The following is a 21,476-nucleotide window of genomic DNA, read 5'->3' as shown; positions in this document are numbered from 1 at the left end:
TATGTATTATATATTCTAGAGTTGATACCTATGTAGATACTGGGGATTTATTGAATGTATTAGGCCATTCTCGCATTGCTATAAAGAAACACCTGAGACTGGGTGATTTGTAAGGGAGAGAGTTTTAATTGGCTAATGGTTCTGCAGGTTCTACAGCTTCTGCAGGCTCTATAACAATGCTTAGAGACTTCTAGGAAGGCCTCAGGAAGCTTACAATCATGGCAGAAGGTGAAGAGGGAGCAGGCATATCACATGGTGAAAGCAGGAGTAACAGAGAGGGTGAAGGGGTGGTACTACACAATTTTAAACAACCAGATCTTGCAACAGCTCACACTTGGTGCAAGGACAGCACCAAGAGGATGGTGCTATGCCATTTACGAGGGATCTGTCCCCATGATCCAAACATTTCCTGCCAGACCCCACCTCCAACACTGGGAATTACATTTCAACATGAGATTTGGGCAGGGACAAATATCCAAACTATATCGTTGAGCAACCAACCTGGTTTTAATATGAAATAAGTTGTTCTCAAACTTTTTAACATCAGGAGCCCCTTATACTCTAAAAATTATTGAGCAGCCTAGAGAGTTGTGGATCTCTATCTATTAGAAATTAAAATAACTTTTAGGAATATTTGTTCATTTAAAACTAAAAACAAGCCTATCACATGTTAACATAAATAACATTTTTATTAAAAAAAATATATGTTTTTTGAGACGGAGTTGTGCTCTATCGCCCAGGCTGGAGTGCAGTAGTGTGATCTCGGCTGACTGCAAGCTCCGCCTCCCGCGTTCACGCCATTCTCCTGCCTCAGCCTCCCGAGTAGCTGGGACTACAGGCGCCCGCCACCACGCCCGGCTAATTTTTTTGTATTTTCAGTAGAAATGGGGTTTCACCTTGTTAGCCAGGTTGGTCTGGATCTCCTGACCTCGTGATCCGCCTGCTTGGTCCTCCCAAAGTTCTGGGATTACAGGCGTGAGCCATCGCGCCCGGCCCCAAAAATATTTTCTTAAGAAAGTTAGTGAGAAAAGTGGCACTGTAATATTTTTGCAAACTCTCTTCAATATCTGGCTTAAGGAGGACAGTTGTGTTCTCTTACTGATAATGAATAAAGAGTGCTTCCCAGAATTGACAATTCAAGAAATCAGTGGTGATCTATGTCAAAATGATTTTGAGGATAGTAATTCGAGGACAAGGACCAAGTCTTTTGTATACCATTTTATCCTCAGAGTCTAATACAGTTCTTGGCACATAGTAACGGTCAGATATTTGGTAGGTGACTAAACTATACTGCAGTGTGTTGAGAAGTGAACAGAAGATACGGATTCAGGGAGCATAGAAACCTCCTTCATGGCACTTGGTTGAGAAAAGAAGAGAAATGAGGGGAATGAGGGTGCAGATTCAGCAGAGGACTTTTTAAAATAATGTTTTCATGTGAGGAAAAAATATAAAAACCAATAGAGAGAAATTAAGAAAACAGGAAAGAAATGGAATAATTAGGAACCTAGGCTGGGATAGGGTAGCAGGGCATTTCAAACATTAATGAGGATATGAGATTCCAGATCTTGTTGAAATGCAAATTCTGATTCAGCTGGTAGAGGTTGTGCATTTCTAACAAGCACCCAGATAATCTTAAGGCTGTTGGCCCCAGGGTTACACTTATAGTGATTTTCTAGAACCCAGTTGAGGAAGTGAATCTTGGGCAGGAGAAATACACACCTCTCACATTGAGTTTGGAGATCCAGCCCATCTGATATAACTTTTTAAGAGAGAAACATAATTTTCCAAATATCCAGTTGATAACCTTACCCACTAAATGGCTGCATTATGAAAATTGCTTCACTTTCAATTATCTAGAGTCCACCAATCGATTACTTTGATGTATTTAAAGAATCAAAAGAGCAAAATTTCTATGAGTCACAGGAATCTGTCATTGCTTTATGTACTTACCTGCAACAATTGATAAAAACTATTGAAGACCTAGATGAAAATCAGCTGAAAGATGAGTTTTTTAAACTTCTGCAGATTTCACTGTGGGGAAATAAGTGTGATCTGTCTCTCTCAGGTGGAGAAAATAGTTCTCAGAAGACCGATATACTAAATTCATTGGAAGACCTAAAACCTTTCATTTTATTGAATGATATGGAACATCTTTGGTCATTGCTTAGCAATTGCAAGAAAACAAGAGAAAAAGCTTCTGTTACTAGAGTGTATATTGTTCTCGATAATTCTGGGTTTGAGCTTGTTACAGATTTAATATTAGCCAACTTCTTGTTGTCCTCTGAACTGGCTACTGAGGTTCATTTTTATGGAAAAACAATTCCATGGTTTGTTTCTGATACTACTATACATGATTTTAATTGGTTAATTGAACAGGTAAAACATGGTAATCATAAGTGGATGTCCAAGTGTGGGGCTGACTGGGAAGAGTATGTTAAAATGGGTAAATGGGTTTACCACGATCATATATTTTGGACTCTGCCTCATGAGTTCTGTGCAATGCCTCAGGTTGCTCCCGACTTATATGCTGAACTACAGAAGGCACATTTAATTTTATTCAAGGGTGATTTGAATTACAGGAAGTTGACAGGTGACAGAAAATGGGAGTTTTCTGTTCCATTTCATCAGGCTCTGAATGGATGGCTTCCATCCCGCACCCCTCTGTTCCGTAAGAACATTAAAAGCTGAAATTCAGGTTGGTCTGAAGCCTGGGCAAGGGGAACAGCTCATGGCCTCTGAGCCCTGCTGGTGGACCAGTGGAAAGTATGGAATATTTCAGTACGATGGTCCCCTTTGACTTGATTTAGGAGCTCTCAGTTGCATAGAAAGATCTGACGAGCACCTTTTCATCCCCAGAAAAGGAGCGCGTGAATTGAGTCGCCTGGCGGCTGGCTCTGTACCCACTCTGGGAAACTTGGCTTCTCCGTGCCCATCTACATGCACTGGATGATTTTTCTTTTTAACATTTTGCCCCACTACACTGTTTTGGGGATAGATGGGTTAAGCAAGTTACAGATAATTACATTTATATTGGAATTTTAGCAACTTTTTTTCAGGTTAAATACATCATTTCAAGTGCTTTTAATGTGTTTTTAATTGGCTAGGAAGCAAAAAATAAGCAAGTTCTGCTTTTAGTTAGTTAACCCTATTCTTTTCTTAAATAGTACACTGCATGGTATTTAATATTCCAGGAAGCATGGAATTTTATTTTGCTTGATTTTGGGCTCATGAAATAATAGCTCTGTGAAAATGCACATCTTAATGACTCTCTGTAAAGAGGCATTCCTTACAACTGTGATGTTTCCTCACATAAAAGTTACCTCATAAGTTGATTCTAACTTTTATTCTCCTTGAATTTTATTTCATTTCAATAGCTTGTTTCATTTGCACACCTTTGTATTTTGATTGATCTGTAGAATAGATGTTAGGAAACCCAGAATTGAACACAGTGAAATAAATGGTATTTTAAGAAATATAATATCTTTTATATTCTATTTATGATATCCGTAATCAAATGAGATTATTTTACCACATGAGTGTTTTAAATAAATAGATTTTTAGTTTGCAGTTTTAGGAAAATGCTTTAGATAGAAAAGGTTCTTACACATTGAATTTGGAGTACTACCAACAATGAATGAATTTATTTTTTATATTCTTACACATTTTATTGGTCATTGTCACAGATACTAAATACTAAACATTTCAGGTCATTTTGTTTTGAAACTGAAATTGGAAATAAATCTGGAAATGTTTTGTTGCACTAAAATAATAAAATGAGTTGTACTAAAAAAAAAAAAAAGAAAATTGCTTCACTTTGAAACTTCTGGTCTTGGTAATATAGAATGTCAGTGTTCTCACAGTGCTTGATTGAGAACATGATACTGAGATTATGGCATACAATATAGGGGCTGTACCAAAAAAAGACATTATTAGGATCTCTAACAATTATGTAAAAGTCATTGCTTCGTGGTTAGAGCTCAAACTTTGGTAGGCCGGGCGCGGTGGCTCAAGCCTGTAATCCCAGCACTTTGGGGGGCCGAGACGGGCGGATCACGAGGTCAGGAGATCGAGACCATCCTGGCCGACACGGTGAAACCCCATCTCTACTAAAAAATACAAAAAACTAGCCGGGCGAGGTGGCGGGCGCCTGTAGTCCCAGCTACTTGGGAGGCTGAGGCAGGAGAATGGCGTGAACCCGGGAGGCGGAGCTTGCAGTGAGCTGAGATCTGGCCACTGCACTCCAGCCTGGGTGGCAGAGCGAGACTCCGTCTCAAAAAAAAAAAAAAAAAAAAAAAAAAAAAAAAAAAAAAGAGCTCAAACTTTGGTGTGAGACCTGGTTTTATTCTTGGCACTTACTCTGAGTGGTCTTGGGCAAATTAATACCTTAAGCAAGAAGATTCTCATGTAGATTTTATATGAGAATTATAAATGAAGTACATAAAGTCCAGCAGTCACAAATGGTATCTATTATTACCATCATCCTGAGATTGCAATAAGCTATATTGAAAGTAGTCTCAAAGATTGTTTCATGAATCATCAGATTCACCTAATTTTCAAAAGAATTTAAATAAGGAGATGGAATGAATAGATTGCATTTTGTTTCCATGCACAGGGGAACCGTGCATATTTCTTCTGTGACTCGGAAATGGTTTAACTTTAAAAAATCCCAAAATAGCTGAAGTTAGCAGACATGCAATTTACCAAGGATGATTGGAATTTTGATCTTTCCTGTAATAATACTATACCCAAGCACACTGCTCATTAGGAAAACATTTTTATCTGAATCTTTTACTCTTGGGGGCAAAGAATGCTATTTTTCTTTTTGATAACTATGTTTATAGAATCTAAATCATCCTCAGCAATTATTTCAACATCTGAAGTTATTATTACCATTCATGTTTCATTTATAGCTATTTGAATTTTGATGAGTTTCAATATGGTGCTAGAGTGATAGGACAAGTTCAAATAAGTTCAATATATGGGTATGGTCTTAAGTTATTTTAATTTTTTATTACAACTGCTATGAAGAAAAATAGGATATGCCACATTTTCACGTTTTACAGTTGGATGTCCTATGATATTCCCTTCCAGAGAACAGAGCTCGGAGCTCTGGAAATTTGGGGGCAACTGATATGTGCTCACGTCTGCATCTGTGTGGGTTGGCTGTATCTCAGGGACAGAATCTGCAGCAAAAAAGGTAATAATAGTTCCTTGAATACTTTTATATTATTACTTTGAAAGAACTAAGGCAGAGCATCTCCATTGGGCTTTTCTTCAGGAACACATGTAGGTGGAAAAGAGGTCAGTAGGAAGGCAAGAAGTAAATACTGCAACTGAGATAAAATTAAGTCAGCTTTGTAGACTATCCCCAGGCATTTTCTTGTTTTTTCTCTTTTTTCTTTTAAAACTTTTGTGGGTACTTTGTAGGTGCAAATATGTATGGGGTACATGAGATATTGTGAGACAGGCATGGAATGCATAGTAGTCACATCATGGAAAATGGGGTATTCATCCCCCTCCCAGGCATTTTCAGCTTGAATTTTTGTTGTCAGTAACAACAAGACTGGAAATTTTTAACTCCCTCTTATCAATGTTGTAATCATTGTTGATCTCTTGCACTGGTAGAATATGCCTTGGTAGTAGAAAATAACAGCATAAGACATGTTGTAGTTTCTAAGGTGCTTTCACATACAAGGTGGTAAGTACATGCAGAAACATCTACTGAGCTACTCAAAGCCACTGTAGGTTTGTGTGTCCAGTATTATTAAGTCCTGCTGGAATTTGCTTTGAAAAGTTTTTCTCATTATTTTTCTAAATCTTGTAATTGTCTGTAAGTACTACCTTCATAATTAAAATGTTTCTACTCTGATGATGCCTTTAACTACTTTAAGAACTATAAGTCTAGAGCTCCTTTCAAGGGATCAAACCAGAAACGGATGCGTAGGGCAGGTGTCACACTGATTTACGACCACGCTCCTAACCTGACATTAGATATATTCAGTAGATCTGGCAATAAGCATAGTACATACTAATGGGTCTTGATTTTCAATAATTTTGTTATGCATAGTAAAATTTTATGGTGTTTTACTGTGTTGGCTGAATATATCAGGATACCAACTGAAAGCAGATCTTAAAGTTAATAACTCCTGCTTTTTTGGTTTAGTATTCAATAAACTTCTCCTAGGCCACTAGGGCTTAATGAACAAAATACCTCTTTGGCAAATAATTTTGCAGGCACAAAATGTTACTATAAAATTATTTTGTTGAAGAAAGTAAAATGAAAGATTAATTTGACATTGCAGTTATTTAAAAAATGATATGAAATTCTTGCAAACCACTAGAAAAGCAAAAATAATTTTAAGTGTCTCTGAAATTTAAACTTAAAATATTGTTAGTTTTTTATTGGGCATATAATTGTGTTTGACTTTTTTGGGGTCCAGCATTTATTTATTTTGGCATCTCTACTAAATGGTATCATGCTTTGGAAACTCAGTAAAATATTTGTTGTTGCTCAATAAATATTTGTTCATTACTTTTCATTGTTTTTTCTGTAGTGGTTTTTTAACTTTCCTAGTCATGACTTTTTACACAGATATAATTTTGAGGACTGAACAAAATTCAGGAAGGACTATTCTCATTAAGGTAATATTTTTCTGTATTTTCTAAGGCAGAATCAGAAAGACCAAAGCATTTTTTTTTTTTTTTTTTTTGATACGGAGTCTTGCTCTGTTGCCCAGGGTGGAGTGCAGTGGTGTGATCTCGGTTCACTGCAACCTCTGCCTCTCGGGCTCAAGTGATTCTTGTGTCTCAGCCTCCCCAGTAGCTGGGATTACAGGTGTATGCAACCACACCAGGCAAATTTTTGTACTTTAATAGAGATGGGGTTTCTCCATATTGGTCAGGCTGGTTTGGAACTCATGACCTCAAGTGATCTGCCCGCTTCAGTCTCCCAAAGTGCTGGGATTACAGGCATGAGCCACTGAACAAGCATTTAAAAAAAATAATTAAATTGGGAATTTATTTTAGGTATCATCAAGTAAAATTTTTCTTGCAAAACAATGAAAACTTTGGCTGCTGAAATTTACCAATTTAGATTTGTTTTTAGAAATGTTATAGGGAGATAAAAATTACTGAAATCTGTGGTGTAACTAGGAATGCAATTTTGGAAGGTGACGTGATGGGTAATGCTGTTTTTCCCAGTCTGTTCTACTAGTGAGAGAATACAGTCAGTTTTTGATGCATAATAACTGGGTGTCTTTTGGGGTATTCCTAAATAGTCAACCTTTTGGAGTTACACCTCCTTTAATTTTCAAATAGAATGCTTTGAATGACGATCCCAGTCTTCCTCCAGTATCTTCATGGATTATCAAGAGTGTGCATATCTCCAGCCATCTCTGGTTCAATGGTTTGCTTCTGCTGAATTCTCAATTTCTGTTTCAGTCTCCTCGTCTATGACAGACAGTGATCCTTCCCAGGAAGCACTTTGCCTCTGGTTGGGCGTTGGCATACCCTCCAGGTGCCATAAGGTAGAGCTATGTATCCACCTTTACTGAAGGTTTCCACACTTCAGGAGAAGATTAGAGTACAGCAATGCTCACCACTACTGTAAACCTATATTTTGAATATAACTATTTCCAAAATCTAAGGCAAAAACATTGGACCCTTTGCAGCTTTATCCAGCTCCCTAGCCTCTCTGCTGTATGTCAAGGTCTGCCTGCTCTCATTTGTAGGAGACAGCACCTTTCATAAATGTTTCATAGGGCCAATTTCCCCCTTACTTTAAGAATATTTTACTCATTACCTAAAGGACATGTTTTCACTCTGGAACTTATTAGAACTTCATGTTCAGGGAAACCCCACCTGTATTAGTCTGTTTTCAAGCTGCTGATAAAGACATACCTGAGACTGGGTAATTTATAAAAGAAAGAGGTTTAATGGACTCACAGTGCCACGTGGCTGTAATCATGGTGGAAGGTGAAAGGTGTGTCTCACATGGCATCAGACAAGAGAAGAGAGCTTGTGCAGGGAACGTCCCATTTTTAAAACCATCATATCTTGTGAGACTTACTATCATGCGAACAGCACAAGAAAGACCCACTCCCATGATTCAGTTACCTCTCACTAGGTTCCTCTGATGACATATGGGAATTGTGGGAGTTACGATTCAAGATAGGATTTGCGTGGAGACACAGCTAAACCATATCAACACCCTTAGACACAAGGATCCACACAGGGTTACATATTCTAGAGTCTGAGTTGTAGTAGAAGTGATGGGAACAGTGGTGAATATTTATAGCACAACAATATAGGATGGTGGTTGGCATGAGAAATGCTGCCTGTGTTGAGGTTTCTCAGCCAGTAGGAAGTAATCATGGCCTTTTTTATTCTTCCTGATTTCTTTTGGTCTTCTCTGAGTACCTTTTGAATAAAACACATTCACACAAGATCTCCCAAGGTCAAACAGTTATTCTCAAGTATTGGACAGTCTAAACACATATTAAGGGACAGAGAGATTTCTCTAAGGCAAATATGTCTAGCAAAGAATTTCTCTTTTCCACAATAAATTGCCTTTTATATTTTTGCAGTATTATTTGCCTTTCTCCTGATATTCTTCTGATTATCTAGACCGTGCCCAGAGACCTATCTCCGCAGAAGTCAAATAGAGACTATGACAGCACTTTTTAAAATAACAGAAGCTGATAGCCCTTTAACTATGTAAAGGTCCAGCAGAAGATGTGTGTGTGCATGTGTGTGTGTGTGTGCGCATGTGTGTGTGTGTGTGCGTGCATGTGTGTGGTTCTGATTCATATTAAAGTCTTAGGCAGCGCTTCCTCTGCAGTTGATTTTCTCAGTAAGCAGAAATGAAGCTGTAGATAGATGTCTTTTCCCTCTGTCCAGAGAAAGCCCTAAGGTCACAGATTCGTTTTTTGTGGAATTTCAGTTACATGAGTTTGGAGTAGTTTGGCCTCACTGGTCTATTTCTGTCCACAAAGACCAGAGAGATTTATAGTATAGTGATGGACAGAACATTCCTCATCCAAGAGCTTGGGAGAGACTGTGATGGTTTACCTTAGAGATCATCTGGTGTTGTTCATGATCCTTATGTGCATTCTAAACTGAACTTCATGTTCAGGGAAACTCCGTTACCTTGTTTCATAGGGAATCTTCTGATGGAGCTGGCTCCAAGGCTTCCCTTTTCTCCCATAATTATTTTCAACTCTTGAGGGAGTATCAGACCTGTCTTCATACAAATGAAGATTTCAAGGTCATGCTGAAGCTGTGAAGACTAGCCGAGAACTTCATTTCATAGCTGTTTGTAAGGTTTCTTCACACTGGGTAGAGGTGAGGGTGAGGTTCGCTTAAGATCACTGTGCTCTTCCAGTGGAGGCCCAGATAAACAATAATGGTAAACCTAGGAATACAACTTGGTCTCTTGTCTCCAGGCCAGTCAGTCTGTAGTCTTTCATCCTGTCCTTTAAAAAATGTTTTTGAAAATTTTATTGTGGTAAACATGAGACCTACTGTATTAGTCCATTTTCACACTGCTGATAAAGACATGCCTGAGACAGGGAAGAAAAAGAGGTTTAATGGGACTTATAGTTCCACATGGCTGGGGAGGCCTCAGAATCATGGCGGGAGGTGAAAGGTACTCCTTACATGGTGACAGCAAGAGAAAATGAGGAAGAAGCAAAAGCAGAAACCCCTGATAAACCCATCAGATCTCATGAGACTTATTCACCATGATGAGAATAGCAGGGGAAAGACTGGCCCCCATGATTCAATTATCTCTCCCTGGGTCCCTCCCAGAACACATGGGAATTCTGGGAGATACAATTCAAGTTGAGATTTGGGTGGGGACACAGCCAAACCATATCATCTACCCTCTTAACACAACACACACACACACACACACACATAATTTTTTTGAGACAGGGTCTCACTCTGTCACCCAGGCTGGAGTGCAATGGCACAACCTCAGCTCACTATGACATCTACCTCCCAGGTTCAACCCATTTTCTCACCTCAGCCTCCCAAGTAGCTTGGACCAGAGTTGCACGTCACCATACCCGGCTAATTTTTGTATTGTTTGTAGAGACCAAGTTTCACCATGTTGCCCGGGCTGGTCTCAAACTCCTGAGCTCAAGCAATCCACCCACCTCAGCCTCTCAAAGTGCTGGGATTACAGGCATGAGCCACCACATTCAGCCAATATATTTTTAAGTGTACAATACATTACTGTTGACCATAGGTACTACCCTTTCCTTTTTGAAGCTAAAATATTACTGCTATCCACCTAGTAGTAATAGAATAGGGGAATGAAGGGGTTATTATAAAAATTGTAGTTTAAACTTTTATAGGAAGTATAAATTTCCTCTAATGTATGGGTTGTTTCATTTCTGAGTCCAATTTCAGAATGTAAACAAGAATTGCAATTACAATTCTAAAGTACAGATGGTCCCCAACTTACGATTTTTTGACTACAATGATGCAAAAGAGATACACATTTAGCCAAAACCGTACTTAAGAGTATCCATACAACCATTCTTTCACTTTCAGTACAGTAGTCAATAAATTACATAAGATATTCAACAACTTGTTATAAAATAGGCTTTACATTAGATGATTTTGCCCAAATGTAGGCTAATGTACTTGTTGTGAGGATGTTTAAGGAAACTAGACTAAGCTATAATGTTTGGTAGGTTAAATATTTCACAATATTTTCAACTTATAATGGGTTTATCAGATGTAACCCCATCATAAGTTGAGGAGCATCTGTATTAATCATATAGTGCATACTGCGCTTAAATATTTTCCCCTGCCTTTTTAACAAAACAATTTGAACTGATAGTAAGGTTATTTATCTTTTCAAATAAAGTTAATGAGAGATCAGGCAGAAATTCTTTACCAAAACATAAACACACACACACACACACACACAGACACACACACACACACACACAAATGTATTTTAGGGAAAACTGGACTTGACTATTTTTATCTTTGATTATCCCTACTAAAGATATCCTTCTAGGGAAAACCCAGACTTTATTTTTTTTTTTCACTTCATGGGCTTCAGGAAGAGAAACTTAGTAAACACACATTCTCTCCTTCTTCGTTCCCAGACGCTGCAATAGTTTATTTTAAAGCTAATTCTAGGGTAAGTCCTTTTGATCTCACTGCTATCACTTAGAGAATTATAATGCGGTTTTGCAATTCTAGCTAGAATGGGGGACCTTTAAAAAAGGTCTTCGATTTATGTTAAATGATTTTAGTTCAATGACAGGAAACCCCTCTACTTGTTAAAAAAAAAAAAAAAAAAAAAGAAACCTCAAAAAACAAAACAAAACAAAACAAAAAAACCCTTAAGACCTTTATAGTAGGAAGAAAGCAACCAACTGCTTTTCAAATTACGGGGTTGGTCCCATGTTTTGAAAGTTACCATCTCAGTTGATCTCTTAATGAGATGTCTGTGTACATGAGACGAAGGTCGATAAGAACTCAAGGGCTTCTCATCTATCCCTTCTCAGTTAACAATCCAGTAGCTTCAGAAGACAAATTTATGACCCTTGCCTTCGTCCACTGTAGGATTCATCATCCTGAAGCTGCACTGGAAACTTCCTGGAGGTTTGTCTTCTTTTTGGAGGAGTGTTCTCATATGGGATTCACTTTGTCTTTCTCCTTTTGCTTTCTGGTGCATACATGTTTTCCCTCTTATGTTCATTTCTTAATCATTATCTATAACATTTTGGCTTCTTTGTTCTCTGGCTTTGATATCCAAATATAAAATTGAACCTTCTTGTCTGAATATCATTATGTAAGTACTGACAACATCACATCTTCTTATTACTGACACTGAAGATGTATTTTTTGTGGGTACAAATGGGGTAGAGATGGGATAAGTATAATTATTACTAAATATATTTTCAATCTACCTTCTAGGAGTCTTTCTTTGTGTTAACTAAGCTGTCATATAAGCATGAGAAATACACACAAAATCCATATGTTGGTTATTTCTGAACTTATAAGGGCAGGCACCTTTTTGAATCATAACCAATCACAGTACAAAATTCAGTTCTTTTATTAGAAGAATTCTCACTGTATCTGTTTCCTCTTTCAATTATTTCCAGCCAACAGGACCTCTTCTCTTATAATCTTTGCCCAGGCACCATTCAGCCCCATCCCTTCTTCCTTTACAACACAGAGTAGCCTTTTCTGCCCAATTCATCCTAACTCCCCTCCCCCACTACCCCACCGCTTGCTGCAAGAAACTTGGGCCTAAGGCTCACTTTTATTGTAGAAAAGCATCTCCTGACAAAGCCAGTTTCTCTGTGTAGAATAGTTGTCCTCAACGGGGGGCTGATTTGCCCCCAGGGGACATTGGGCAGCGTCTGGAAACATTTTTGGTTATCACTTCTACAGGGATACTGCTGGTGTCTAGCGGGTAGGGGCCAGGGATCCTGCTAAACCTCCAAGATGCACAGGGCAATCCCCATAACAAAGAATTATCCGACCCAGATTGTCAATTGTCTTTCTGTTGAGAGGCCCTGCTGTAAGGGAATTCTTGTATCAGTGGCACTAAGCAATGATACTTTCTATTCTGCTGTTATCAATGCATTATTCTGTACATTAAGTTATAGGTTTTACATATACACATTCCAGATAATAAACAGTTGTTGAATACTAGATATGTGTCAGGCACCAAGCCAGGTACTCTTAAATTGCTTATGGTTCAATGAGGAAAAGAGGCAATATAATACCTTGCGAAAGGGGCTATGATTGCATAATGAAGATATGTCTCACCTCGCTCAGGAGGATCTGCTAAGCTTTTTGAATTCTGAGAAGGAAGAGGCCTGAATTGAGCCTGGAAGAATAGGTAAGAGAAAGCAAGGCAAAGGGAGGGAGAGAAACACATTTCTGGAAAAGGGAGAAGCTCAGGTTAAGACGTGGTTAGAGAAGTGGGCAGGAGCAGATCCCGAAGGACACCACTTAATGGGCTGGCAACCATCAGATGGTTTTTAAAGGCCACTGGGAGTCCTTTAAAGAGAGGTTAATTGGGGCAGGAGTGGGGAGTGTGTTGGTGGTTTAAGAGTTAGATTTCATTGTGGTTTTGATTTGCATTTCTCTGATGGCTAGTGGTGATGAGCATTTTTTTCATGCGTCTGTTGGCTGCATAAATGTCTTCTTTTGAGAAGTGTCTGTTCATATCCGTTGCCAGTTAGACTGGTGATCATTAAAAAGTCAGGAGACAACAGGTGCTGGAGAGGATGTGGAGAAATAGGAACACTTTTACACTGTTGGTGGGACTGTAAACTAGTTCAACATTGTGGAAGACAGTGTGGCGATTCCTCAAGCATCTAGAACTAGAAACACCATTTGACCCAGCCATCCCATTACTGGTGATATACCCATAGGATTATAAATCATGCTGCTATAAAGACACATGCACACATATGTTTATTGCGGCACTATTCACAGTAGCAAAGACTTGGAACCAACCCAAATGTCCATCAATGACAGACTGGATTAAGAAAATGTGGCACATATACACCATGGAATACTATACAGCCGTAAAAAAGGATGAGTTCATGTCCTTTGTAGGGACATGGATGCAGCTGGAAACCATCATTCTCAGCAAACTATCGCAAGAACAGAAAACCAAACACTGCATGTTCTCACTCATAGGTGGGAATTGAACAGTGAGAACACTTGGACACAGGAAGGGGAACATCATACACCAGGGCCTGTTGTGGGGTGAGGGGAGGGGGGAGGGACAGCATTAGGAGATATACCTAATGTAAATGACGAGTTAATGGGTGCGGCACACCAACATGGCACATGTATACACATGTGACAAACCTGAACGTTGTGCACATGTACCCTAGAACCTAAAGTATAATAAAAAAATTAAAAAGAGTTAGATTTCAAGAAGGTCATTACTGTTTCTGAAATCTAACTGAGAGCTAATGAGAGACTGAACTAAGGTAGTATTAATAGAATTGACAAGACTGGGAATGGGGTTGGCATTGGGATGAAACACGAAAAAGTCGTGCATGACCCTCAAATTTTAGGCCTGGTGCCATTTACCAAGTCAGGAAAGGCAGGAGGGGATTGAAGGTTGTGGGATGAGGTAGAAGTCAAATTTGGACATACTGTCATCCCTCAGAATTTGGGGGAATTTGTTCTAGGACCCCCTGTTCATACCACAACCCACAGATTCTCAAGTCCCTCATATAAAATGATGTAGTATTTGCATAAAACCTGCACAGTCCTCCCATATACTTTAAATCATCTTTAGATTACTTAATACAATACCTAATACAGTGTAAATACTATGTAAACAGTTATACTGTATTTTTCAACATTTGTGTTCTTTTTAATTGTCGTATTGTTATTTTTCATTGTTTTCCCCACTCCATACCCCCTAGATCCACAGTTGGTTGAATCTGCAGATGTAGAACCTGCAGATATGGAAAGCCAATTTTGTTTTTGTGTCATACAGATTTTCTTATTTATAAAAGTAATATACATGTCTTTTGTAAAAACACTTGGAAAAGAGAGAGAGGTACAAAATCTCCACTCGGAAATAGCCACTGTTGGTGGCTGGGCACAGTGGCTCACGCCTGTAATCCCAGCACTTTTTTAGGCTGAGGCGGGTGGATTGCTTGAGTTCAGGAATTTGCAATCAGTCTGGGTAACATGATGAAACACCGTCTCTACAAAAAATACAAAAATTACCCAGGCGTGGTGGCATGTACCTGTAGTCCCAGGTACTCGGGAGGCTGAGGTGGGAGGATCACTTGAGCTCGGGAAGCTGAGGTTGCAATGAGTGCCACTGCATTCCAGCCTGGGTGACAGAATGAGACCCTGTCTTAAGAAACAAAACAAAACAAAACAAACAGAAAAGAAATAGCCACTGTCAAAAGTTCAGTGATGTTTTTCCCGAATTGTTATATGTGGCCAAAATTAAACATTTAAAAAATACAAACCCAAACTAACCCAAACTAAGGTGCTTTATACACTTCTCTCCTTTCTTTCCTCTCCTTTCCTTCCTTTCCTTTCCTTTCATTCTTTCTTTCTCTTTCTTCTTCTTCTTCTTCTTTTTTTTTTTTTTTTTGTATTTTTTGTAGAGACGGGGTTTCGCCATGTTGGCCCGGCTGGTTTCAAACTCCTAACCTCAGGTGATCCACCTGCCTCAGCCTTCCAAAGTGTTGGGATTACAGGCATGAGCCACCATGCCCAGCCTGCCTTTTTTCACTTGCAATATATTTTAACTCTTTCCTGTGCCACTGAATGTCCTTTTACATTTTTTTTTCTTTTTTTGAGACAGAATCTCTCTGGTGCCCAGGCTGGAGTGCAGTGGTGCAATCTCAGCTCACTGCAACCTCTGCTTTTCGGGTTCAAGCAATTCTTGTGCCTCAGCCTGCCAAGTGGCTGGGATTACAGGCGTGTGCCAGTATGCCCAGCTAATTTGTGTATTTTTAGTAGAGATGGGGTTTTACCATGTTGCCCAGGCTGGTCTTGAACTGCCGAGCTTGAGCAATCCACCCGCCTTGGCCTCCCAAAGTGCTGGGATTATAGGTGTGAGCCACCGCACTTGGCCTCTTTTTACATTCTTAATGACTGCACAATATCTCACTCTATGGAGGAACCATAATTTACTCCACCATCTCTATTGTTAGGGGTTTTGGTAGCTTTGGGATTCTCATTCTTAACAAGTCATGCTTGATGCCATCACAGGCTGAGTCCTCAGAAGCTGACAGAAATGGCATTGGAGGTGTAAGATATTAACTAGGGCTAGATCCCTGTGAACGGAAGAGGGAAGGAGCAGGTGTGGGCGAGGGAGAAGGTGAACTGTGGTGCAGTCCTGCAGCCTCAGCAGACCCCAGGGTCTACTGTAAAGGCCTATGAGTGTTGTCCCATTGGGTGGAAATGGCTAGGCTTTTATAATCTTGTCATTCACTGACCAGATGAGGGCTGTCCCGGGAGGGGAAGGACCTCAGGTGAGGCTGCACTCTAGCTGAGGTCAACTCTGAAGGGGCTGATAGCTAGGGGTATCTGTTGACCACGTTCTCCAAGGCTGAGCAGCAAGTCCTCCTGTGAAGCAAGTCCTCCTATGACACTCCTATGGGGCATCTCTGTGTCTAATACCATTACTTCATTCTGTGCATCTATGTTTGCTCAGGTCCTTGGTATATATTCCAAGAAGTGGAATTGCTGGGACAGAGTGTGGGCATTTGAAAAACTTTTTATATTTATTGCTAAGTGACCTTCCAGAAAGATTGTACCCCTTTCTCCCATCAAGAGTTAATCACTAATGCATCAATATATGACAATTGTACTTTCTTACATTTTTAAATATTGAAAGGTATCTCAAAATCCTTTGGAAAATAAATACAAATTTTGATGTTTTGGTGTTGTGAATTTCATTTCAAACTCCTAAGGCAGGTGCTGTACTTTTCTCTGTAGAGCTGTATAAATCTTTCCAGAAGGGTAAAACATTCTAATGACTGATATTAGGAGTCATAGAATTATATTTAGGTATTCTGAGTTGCAAACTTTCAACATTAAAGAGGCCAAGCAGTGACTGGTGCCTGAGCCGACTTGAAACAGGATTTGCAAAATCCTCCAGCCTTTCCATATAACAATTTGAACAAATACATGAAATTCCCATTTTGTAGGAAAAATGTGACACACTGTTAGAAAGAGAGACCAAAGGGAAATAACCTTCAACCTTCATTTATTGAGCGTCTATTCTAAGCAATGCCTTGGGCTTTTATATCCACCATCATATTTAATTCTCACAACAATCCTTTGAAGTATTATCACATTATTCAGATGAAGAAATGGAAACTTAGTGATTCTGGTAGCTTGCTAATATTGTAAGGCATTCAGATCCCCAAGGCTGTGCACTTCTTAACATTCTGGGCTGCCGCCCCCAAAGCTAGTTACACAGCAGGGGCTTTAAATAGTGTAATGTATGTATATATTAACTCTAAGAATAATAATCCTTGTGAAACTTGCGGAATGTCCTACTGGACTGAATAGTGCATAGGATTCAGCATCTAGAATTTTAAAATTTTGTATCACTTATAACATCTAGCACATATGAGGTATTCACTAATTACTTAAAAGGTTTTTTTTTGTTTGTTTTGTTTTTGTTTTTTTTTTTTTTGAGATGGAGTCTTACTCTGTTGCCCAGGCTGGATGGAGTACAGTGCCATGGTCTCGGCTCACTGCAACCTCCGCCCTCCCAGGTTCAAGTGATTCTCCTGCCTCAGCCTCCCAAGTAGCTGGGATTACAGGTGGCTGCCACCATGCCCGGCTAATTTTTTTGTATTTTTAGTAGAGACGGGGTTTTACCATGTTGGCCAGGCTGGTCGTGAACTCCTGACTTGGTGATCTGCCCGCCTCGGCCTCCCAAAGTCCTGGGATTACAGGCGTGAGCCACTGTGCCTCGCCGCACTTAAAAGTTTTTGAATAGCCAACAAGAGAGAAATATCTTCCCAGTTTCTTTCATCGTTCCCTTTTCTTTTGGGGTTCGGCCTGATCAGAGCGTAGCCAAGAGGCGAAGAGATGGTTCAGTCAGTGGCCTCCCTTTCAGCAAGAACAGTTGTATTCCTGAAGCTTGCTTGTCAGCTTTTTAAAACAGACCCACAGACTAGAGATAGTGCCAGTAAAAAGTGGCTGAACAAAAATGAACCTAACAAAAACCATCACCCCAATCCGGAAGAATGTGGGTGGTGAACTGTTTACTCAGAAGAGAGAGGTTCCAATCTAGCTATTAGAGCTAACTTCCAGAGCACAGGAAGTACAGAGAGAAGAGAAATATGTTGAAGACACCACAAAGAAGTCTAAGATAAATCCAGAAGACAGTCTGGTTTTTTCAACAAGGCACTGTCATTCCAAAAAAAGGGGGAGTGTGGAGGAGGAGGAGTCTCTTCTGGGTTAAAAAAGATGCACTCAAATGCAATGAGTGGTCATGGATTGGATCCTGGTCTGAGTAAGTCAGCTGTAAAAGACATTTCTGGGTCAGTTGGAAGAATTTGATATGAGTTGATAATTATTGTTAGTTTTAGTTAGGTGTGAAAATAACATTATGTTTATGTAGGAAAGTGTCTTTTTTTCTTTTTTTTTTCTTTTTTGAGATGGAGTTGCGCTCTGTCACCAGGCTGGAGTGCAGTGGTGTGATCTTGGCTTACTACAACCTCTGACTCCCTGGTTCAAGCGATTCTCCTGCCTCAGCCTCCCGAGTACCACCACCACGTCCAGTTAACTTTTTTTTTTTTTGTATTTTTAGTAGAGATAGGTTTCACCATGTTGGCCAGGATGGTCTCGAACTCCTGACCTCGTGATCCGCCCACCTCGGCCTCCCAAAGTGAGAAAGTGTCCTTTTAAAAATGATATGTATATGGTACCATATAGGGGTGAAATTTCCTATCTTTACTTTAAAACTCTCCACCAGGTGTGATGGCTTAGCACTTTGGGAGGCCAAGGTGGGAGGACTGCTTGAGGTCAGAGTTTGAGACCATCCTGGACAACATAGTGACACCCTTCTCTCTACAAAAAACACAGAAATTAGCTGGGTGTGGTGACACTTGCCTGTAGTCGCAGTTACTTGGGAGGCTGAGGCAGGAGGATCGCTTGAGTCCATGAGTTCAAGGTCACGGCGAGCTATGATGGTGCCACTGCACTCCAACCTAGGCAACAGAGCTGTCTCTTAAAAAACTTAAAGAGCAAACAAGAACAGGGGGGTGCGGGGGCTCACGCCTGTAATCCCAGCACTTTGGGACGCCGAGGTGGGTGCATGAGGTCAGGAGATCGAGGGTATCCTGGCTAACACGGTGAAACCCCGTCTCTACTAAAAAAGTACGGTGGCGGGCGCCTGCAGCCCCAGCTACTCGGGAGGCTGAGGCAGGAGAATGGCGTCAACCCGGGAGGCAGAGCTTGCAGTGAGCCGATATAGTGCCACTGTACTCTAGCCTGGGCGACAGAGCGAGACTCCTTCCCCAAACAAACAAACAAACACACACACACTTTAGGAGGCCGAGGTGGGTGGATCACCTGAGGTCAGGAGTTTGAGACCAGTCTGGCCAACATAGTGAAACGCCATCTCTACTAAAAATAAAAAAACTAGCCGGGCATGGTGGTGAGCACCTGTAATCCCAGATACTCGGGAGGCTAAGGCAGGAGAATTGCTTGAACCCAGGAGACAGAGGTTGCAGTGGGCCGACAGGGTGCCACTGCACTCCAGCCTGAGAGACAGAGTGAGACTCCGTCTCAAAAAACAAAAACAAGTAAATACAATTTTAAAAATTAAAAAAACCCTCCAGCAGAAAAGGTGATAAATAAGGCAAAAGGCAAATAGTTGTTAAATACAGACGCTAGGTTTTAGGTAGTATTCTACTTGTCTCTGCTCTATATCTAATGTTTTTCTTCATAAAAAGTAAACAACCAGAAAAATAAGAACAAGGGTTTGCTTTCGTTTCAGCAGAGTACAAACTGGTCTTTATCTTCCTCCAAAGATGAAGCCATCAACCTGTGGCCTGGATAGTGCCTCAGGAGCGCGGAGTGAGGGCCCAGGTTGCTCAGACAGATGAGTAGACTCCTTTGTGGAGACCTGATTTGAGCACTGGTGTGAAAAGGACCCACGCAAACCGACCAGTGCGCCTCCTGCCCCGCGGCCCTGCACACCCACCCAGGGCCGCTACGGATACCGCATAACCTGCCACTTCGCTGTCCCCTGAGTGTCCTTAAACCACGAATGGTGGGAGTTTTGACGCTCAGCGCGAGGGCGATCATCAAACAGCCTAAACTGGGCTGAGCGGGTGGGAAGTGGGGAATGCAAGGAACTCTCCCGCTCGCTCGAACGCTCAGCGGCGAGCCGTGGTGGAGGGGCAGGGACCCTCCTTCCACCGCACCCACCTGGAAGTCGGGCCGAGCGGGGGCAGGACTCCGCCGTGGGGAAGCGGCCGCACGTGCCAAGGCCACGACCCTGCTCTGCAGCCTGGAGGGCCTGGCCGCCGCTGGGGGCGGGAGCGTGGGAGGGGAGGGTGCGCACCTGGCGGCGGGGCCGGATCGCTGCGGGAGAGCGGGTAGCGGGCTCTGCTGGCCCGGGCTCGGGTGAGGAAGGCGGGCCGCGCTCCCCAGCGGGGGAAGTTTCTTGGCCGGGAAAGGTACAATTGTGTGCAGCTATTCTTGGTATGTCAAGCGGGCCGGGCGGCCGCGAGCAGGGAGGGCGCCGCTCTCAGTGGCCCGCGAGAGGGCAGCGGCCAGGCGGGAGGGTGCGGGAAGGATGCGTGCACGGCGGCGCGTCCCTTCGGGGCGCGGGCCGCGGCCCCTGGCGGACGGTGGCATCTCCCGGACCAGACAGTCTGACCGCAGAGGCGGCAGCGGCCGGGAGCCCCGGGGAGCCACGGGAGGGGCGGACGGAAGCGGCGACTCGGCCGGCCCCGGGCTGGCGGTGGGGTGGGCCGGGGCGGGGCCACCGCGGGGAGGACGGCGGCGGCGCTGCGACTTTTGAAGTCCAAACTGTCGTCGGGGCTGGTGCCGCGCGCTGACTGCGGGCGCCCGCTTCGCCTCGCGCGTCCTGCCTGGCTGCCCGGGTCCCCGCGGACCTTGGGTCGCTTTCGGGAGTTTAGAGAAAGCCAAGTCTTCACGTTCTTGTAGGTTGGAGACCTTAACGAATTGCACAGCGCAACAAAGGGAACGAGAACCTGGGCGCCTTCGCAACCGGAGCGGAAGCCGGAGTTGGCTGCGGCCCGCGTGCCCTCCCTGTCCGTGGGGCCCAGACGCGTGGGGACACCCCCGCCCCTCCACGCATCCACTGAGTCTCTCCCTCTCTTGTCCTAGCCATGGAAGGGCTGGAGGAGGCAGAGGCCAACTGCTCCGTCGCGTTCGCCGAGGCTCAGAGATGGGTGGAGGTGAGTGCCTTTCACTGCTCTCCCTTCCGCAGGTTGTTGACTGCCTCGGGGCGGTCGTCGCGAGGTGACTGCAGCCCCGGTCACTCTGCACTTTAGCTTCCTCGGCGATCCAGCCGGCGCGAAGAAGCTGGTTTGCTTGTCCACTTTTGGGGACTTTGCGGGTTCTGCCGCTCCTGCATCTTCATGTCCAGCTTAAATGAGCGCTGCCCTAACCCCTGGCCCCCGACGGTGTCACTGGCTTCCTAGGGCAGAGGTGGGCGCTCGCCCGCCGGGTGTCTGCACCGCGCGTCCGGGAGGAGCAGCGCGGTCGGCCCTGGCTCGCCTGGGGCGTCTCTGCTGGGCACAGCCCAGAGCGCGCAGTGCAGAGCTGGGCCAGGGCTCTCGGGTGCATTCCCTCGGGGTGCCTAGAAGTGGGGATGCTCACCTTATACCTGAGAAGCCAGTGTATTCAGTGTGGAGGGGGGAGTGGAAAGGAAGGGTGGGTGGGAGGGCAGGTGTAGGAGGTAACACAGGAAGGCCCACCTGGAAGGGTGATTTCTCTGGGGCCCGCATCCA

General features: G+C 42.6%; 2 protein-coding genes and 1 pseudogene across 15 annotated transcripts in view; 2 read left to right on the top strand and 1 right to left on the bottom strand.

Annotated features, from left to right (window-relative positions):
• Window positions 1-20,821, bottom strand: part of LOC139359249 (synapsin-1-like) — a 35,777-nt gene extending 14,956 nt beyond the window's left edge. The window contains exons 1-2 of the mRNA XM_071081703.1: window positions 20,732-20,821; window positions 20,060-20,676 (exon numbers count right to left, since the gene is read on the bottom strand). Coding sequence (XP_070937804.1) covers window positions 20,191-20,676; window positions 20,732-20,821 — 576 coding nt within the window. The 3' untranslated portion in view covers window positions 20,060-20,190. The remainder of the gene's footprint in view (window positions 1-20,059; window positions 20,677-20,731) is intronic.
• LOC139359172 (damage-control phosphatase ARMT1-like) lies at window positions 885-3,983 on the top strand (annotated as a pseudogene).
• LOC105481741 (LIM domain 7) overlaps window positions 5,008-21,476 on the top strand; it is a 233,405-nt gene continuing 216,936 nt past the window's right edge. For all 14 annotated transcript variants that reach the window (XM_011741470.2, XM_011741469.2, XM_011741471.2 and 11 more), the window contains exons 1-2: window positions 5,008-5,197; window positions 20,851-20,921. In XM_011741470.2, coding sequence (XP_011739772.2) covers window positions 5,023-5,197; window positions 20,851-20,921 — 246 coding nt within the window. In that variant the 5' untranslated portion in view covers window positions 5,008-5,022. The remainder of the gene's footprint in view (window positions 5,198-20,850; window positions 20,922-21,476) is intronic.

Source organism: Macaca nemestrina, chromosome 16 (assembly GCF_043159975.1).
Source record: "Macaca nemestrina isolate mMacNem1 chromosome 16, mMacNem.hap1, whole genome shotgun sequence".
NCBI lineage: Eukaryota > Metazoa > Chordata > Mammalia > Primates > Cercopithecidae > Macaca > Macaca nemestrina.
The sequence above is the reverse complement of the archived record's forward strand: the minus strand, read 5'-3'. Positions and strand labels throughout refer to the sequence as shown.